General features: G+C 34.4%; 1 protein-coding gene across 1 annotated transcript; it reads left to right on the forward strand.

Annotated features, from left to right (window-relative positions):
• The first annotated feature begins 3828 nt into the window (after positions 1-3828).
• Positions 3829-4677, forward strand: LOC119518028 (olfactory receptor 4C46-like). Its single transcript, XM_037815123.1, has one exon. The coding sequence runs from the start codon at positions 3829-3831 to the stop codon at positions 4675-4677; it is 849 nt and encodes a 282-aa protein (XP_037671051.1).
• Positions 4678-5010: the final 333 nt, after the last annotated feature.

Genomic DNA, 5010 nt, shown 5'->3' on the forward strand with positions numbered 1-5010 from the left:
TAAAAATATAGATTGGTGCAACAGAATAGAAATCCAATAAATAGACTCAATTGCATGATTAATTACACAAAAATTTCAAAGTAATTAAATATGGAAGATTAGAGTTCGCAAAAAGTTTTGCTGATCAATTGTATACTCATAGGGAAAAAAGAAGAACCTCAAGCATTACCTCTCACCATACACAAAAAATGAATCAAAGTTGGACAAAGACTTCTGTGCTAAGCTAAATCTATGAAAACTATAGAAGTAGTTTTTATGATGTTAAGTAGATCTGTATTTCTTAGATATGAAACAAATAAGCATGAACCATAAGAAAAAGATGAAAATTAAACTTTGTCAAAATTTATAAACTCCTGATATTAAATGATACTGTTTTAAAAATGAAAATGCAGGTCACAAACATGTATTACATATATATATATATACCACAACTCAGTAATAAGGTACCCAAAACCCTGTTTTTAAAATGTGAAGAGAACTTGAACAGAAACTTCACAAATGATGATATACAAATAGCCAATAAGTACGTGAAAAAAAAAAGTCACCAGGAAAGTACAAATAAACCTCCAATAATGTGCCACTATATTCAAATAGAATGACCAAAATGAAACAAGTAAAAACACAAAGTGCCAAAGATGTAGAACAACTGGAACTCCATTCTTATGGTTCAGTTATCTCTCTACATTTCTAATGCTGTCCACTATTCTATAACCAGCCCAAGGACATCAGAGCTAATTTTAATCTGTAGATTTTTAGGGTTTCTGGCTACTTAAAAGGCTGCTTGAAAAATATGAAAAACAATGCTTAGGAGCAAATATTTTAAAATAGCTGCTCTTATGCATAGATCCTTAGTGCTCTAACTCTCAAGTAATCAATAGCAGTTTTCTAGAAAAGTTTTAAGACTTAAAGAGAAGCTCCTTCTTTGACATAAGTCAACAGGGAAACTGCACCAAAGATTCACATACTGGAATGATATCACCCTGCTATTCACATGGCATTCAGTTTTCTCAACAACAGAGGTGCAGAGAACGAGAACTCTCACTTGGTTAAGTTTCCAAGTGCAGGGAATACAATTTCCGTTAATGTATAGATGTTTCTCAGATTTGGCTCCTCAGAATACCTGTTTCTGAAACAAAGTATTGCCATCAGAAGAGATAATTTATTCCTGGGAGAGCAGGCAACACCAATAAGACCAGGTCACCGAACCTTTATGAAACCTTTATGAAACCTTTAAATTTCTATTCAGTGCAAAGTGAAGATGATTTGCTGTTTTTCTCATCTCTAGAACAAGTTTCATTATGGGCAGAGTGACCCATTTAAATGTGTTTCCACCATACTTTCTGCCTCTTGCCCTGCAGGAACAGAGACATCCATCTACAGAAGATTGAGTCTCCATATTATTTCAAGTAAGTCCATTCCAAAATCAAATCCTAGGTTTTCTGGGAAAAGTTTTTTCAGGTTTTAGACCAAAAGGAAAGATTTAGACTCTTAATGAACATTTTCTTAACAACTGTTGATTTTGATTAACTGAATAGCCTCTTTCCAAGTGTGTAATATCTTTTCATATGAAAGTTATTTATTCCTAGAGGAGGTGAGTTTGAAGGTAAGATTGTTTATGAATACCCCCAAAATCTTTAAGATCATCTATCAAATTCCTAAGGTAATTTTTCAGTAGTCTTCACTTTTATTTAAAAAAAATCTTTTTAATTAAAAAAATAAAGCATGTTACTTTCCATATTTACAAATATTTTAAGCACTTTTCAAATATAGTAATAAAGTATTTCATCCCCACCACAATTAGTAAAATGATAATAATTATCATTATCCTCACTTAACAGATGAAATCATTGAGGCTCATAGAGGTTAAGCAATGTGAAGCCCTGTAACCTAGATCTCTGACATCTGACACCATGCATTTATAATAAGACAATCTCCTTTAATAATGCAGATAAACCATAATGATGGAAACAATATTTAAAAATACTTCACATAAAGAAAAAACAGAAAGATGAATAAGGAATGGCATAACCATCACCTGATTAGTTTAGTGCAAACATGAACATGGAGAACACTTAGTGGGATCAGCTACCCATATGAGTTAAATAATATGAGTCTCTGTGGCTTCTTTTAAGATAAATTTAGAGGTGATTTTCTTGAGCTTATTACATATTTAAATTTTTTTTGTATCATGGCTTAAATACCAGTTTTTGCTATCTCCTAGGTGCATAAGCAGTCATAAAACGGAATATATGAAGGACCTATGTGTGTCCCCAGCACTGTCTGGTTATGTCCATACATTCTCTCTCAATCAATTCTCATAACAATCTGAGAGGTGGATATTATTATCTCATTACACAGACGGTAAGATAGCAAGGAATGAAGGAATGTACCATAGGTGAAAAAGTTGCAAGTAGAAGAACCAGAATTATATAGTCTATATAATCCTAGATTCAATACACTTAACCACTATGACAGTCAGTTTCAGTTTTTGTGGAAAACTCTAAGAGGACCACAGAGTGGGATACAGACAAGAGAGAAGAGAGAAGGGAATGAGGGAGAAACCAAGATGAAGGGGCCCTTCAATGAAAGCAGTACTACATTTCTTTTAATATTTAAGAAATCCAAGATGTCATTAAACAATAAACATATTCAAGATGTCATTAAACATACAAAAAGTAGTATTAAACTTATAAATATTACAATCTTTTAATATAATATAAAAATTATTATTTCAGCATTGTTTATTGTAAACAAAATAGGGTAGGTTTAAGGAATGGGATAAGAAAAAGATAATAGCCAAAACAACCTAAGACCCAACATTGGCTCTGCCCTTTATTAGCTGCTTGATCTTGACACAGATACTTCATATCTCTGTGCTTCCTATTTCTGATGTCTAAAGTAAGTATTAATAAAGGTACCCATCTCAAAGGTGTGTAGAGAGCATTAAATAAGCCATGTCTGTAAAACACTTAGAACACAAGGTGAACAGTAAATATTAGCTCATATTATCATTGGTACAATAACTATTAGCATTAGTACTGGATACTCTTACCTCAAGTGCAATACGAGTGAGCAATACCAACCACATAGTTTTTTACAAGGATTAAATGAAATCACATGTACAAAGCTGGTACCACCATGCTGTGTATATAGCAAAGAATCCTTAAAATAAATATATGATTAGCTATGATATAGTTAATTGCATTCTGACATGAAAAATTATAAGTATTTTAAATACCTTTTTTATGCTTTCTTTTATTACCAACACCCATATTATTCCTTGACTCAGTTACTATAAAAAGTCTCCTATCTAGTTTCTCTGCTCATTTTTCCTTCAAGATACACAAAGATCTTTACAATAGCAATATCCCGATACTCCCCCTTCCCCAGATTCCTCTTTATGCTTCCACTTATTTTCTCAATATCTTCCATATTTCTCTATTTCCTACAGAAGAAGGGTAAACTTCTTAACTTTACATTCATGACCTTAACAACCGTCTTCTACCTACCTTTCCAGAGTCATCTGTATACTTGGTACTACTACTAAATTATTAGTCATCAGTGAACACAGATGATATACTGCCCTATGTGTTTACAAAATTTCTTCATAGTTATACTCTCACCAGAATTTCACCTGTGAGGCAGTTTTAGTAAGCTTCAAGAATTCATAATGTTAATTTCCATCTAAAGAAAAACTCATAAAGACTGACAAATTGATTGAATACCGACATTTATTATTTCTTATAATGGGAAAGTATAATATTGAAAGTTTCATTAATAAAAATTGTTTTCTTTTCAGGTAATGTAATTAAGAGTTAGCTGAAATTCATGGAGAACAGAAACAATGTGACAGAGTTTGTTCTACTGGGGCTTGCAGAGAATCCAGAAATGCAGAAAATCTTATTTATTGTGTTTCTTGTCATCTACATCATCACTGTGGTAGGAAATGTAGTCATTATGGTCACCATTGTTGCCAGTCCATTGTTGGAATACCCCATGTATTTTTTCCTGGCCTATCTCTCCTTTACAGATGCCAGCCACTCCTCTGTCAATACTCCAAAGCTGATCATAGATGCACTCTATGAAAAGAAGACCATCCTAGTCAATGGATGTATGACCCAAGTTTTTTGGGAACATTTCTTTGGAGGTGCTGAGGTCATCCTGCTTACCGTGATGGCCTATGACCGCTATGTGGCCATATGCAAGCCCTTGCACTACACAACCATCATGAACCGGCAGTTGTGTGGGTTGCTAGTGGGAGTGGCATGGGTGGGAGGCTTTCTTCCTGCAGCCATACAGATTCTCTTCACATTTCTATTACCCTTCTGTGGCCCCAACATCACAGATCACTTCATGTGTGATCTGAACCCTTTGCTCAATCTTGCCTGCACAGATACCCATACTCGAGGGTTTTTTGTGGCTGCTAACAGTGGGTTCATCTGCCTGTTAAACTTCATCTTCTTGCTAGTCTCCTATGTGGTCATCCTGTACTCCCTAAGGAACCACAGCTTGGAGGGGAGACTCAAAGCCCTGTCCACCTGTGTCTCCCACATCACAGTGGTTGTTTTGTTTTTTGTGCCTTGCATATCTGTGTACATGAGACCTGTAGCTACACTATCCATTGATAAAGCAGTTGCTGTATTCTACGCTAACATAACTCCCATGTTAAATCCTTAATTTACACCTTATACCTTATACCAGATGAAAAATGCTATCACAAAATTGTGCAGTAGGAAAGCTGTTTCAGTTTATAAACAATTATCTCTAGTGTTTCACTATACTTCCACTACAGAAACTGTCAAAAGGATATTTGGGATGGTCTCAAAAAGGAATGCTTGTAGGAGAAAGCAGGAAACCAATCACTGCAATTCTTAGATTCTGCATTGAAGGAAGCTGAGATGAGTGCAAGAAATGGGAAGAAATCTAACAGGACCATTTTTGTATACTTGGAAAATTCTTCCAAATTGGTTTTAAATTTATTGACTTCATCCATGTGTATGGATTCACAGA

This window comes from Choloepus didactylus, chromosome 21 (genome assembly GCF_015220235.1).
Source record: "Choloepus didactylus isolate mChoDid1 chromosome 21, mChoDid1.pri, whole genome shotgun sequence".
NCBI classification, from domain to species: domain Eukaryota; kingdom Metazoa; phylum Chordata; class Mammalia; order Pilosa; family Megalonychidae; genus Choloepus; species Choloepus didactylus.

Excerpts from the sequence above, each read along its gene's own strand:
- LOC119518028 (XM_037815123.1), top strand. The coding sequence starts at position 3,829 with ATGGAGAACAGAAACAATGTGACAGAGTTTGTTCTACTGGGGCTTGCA.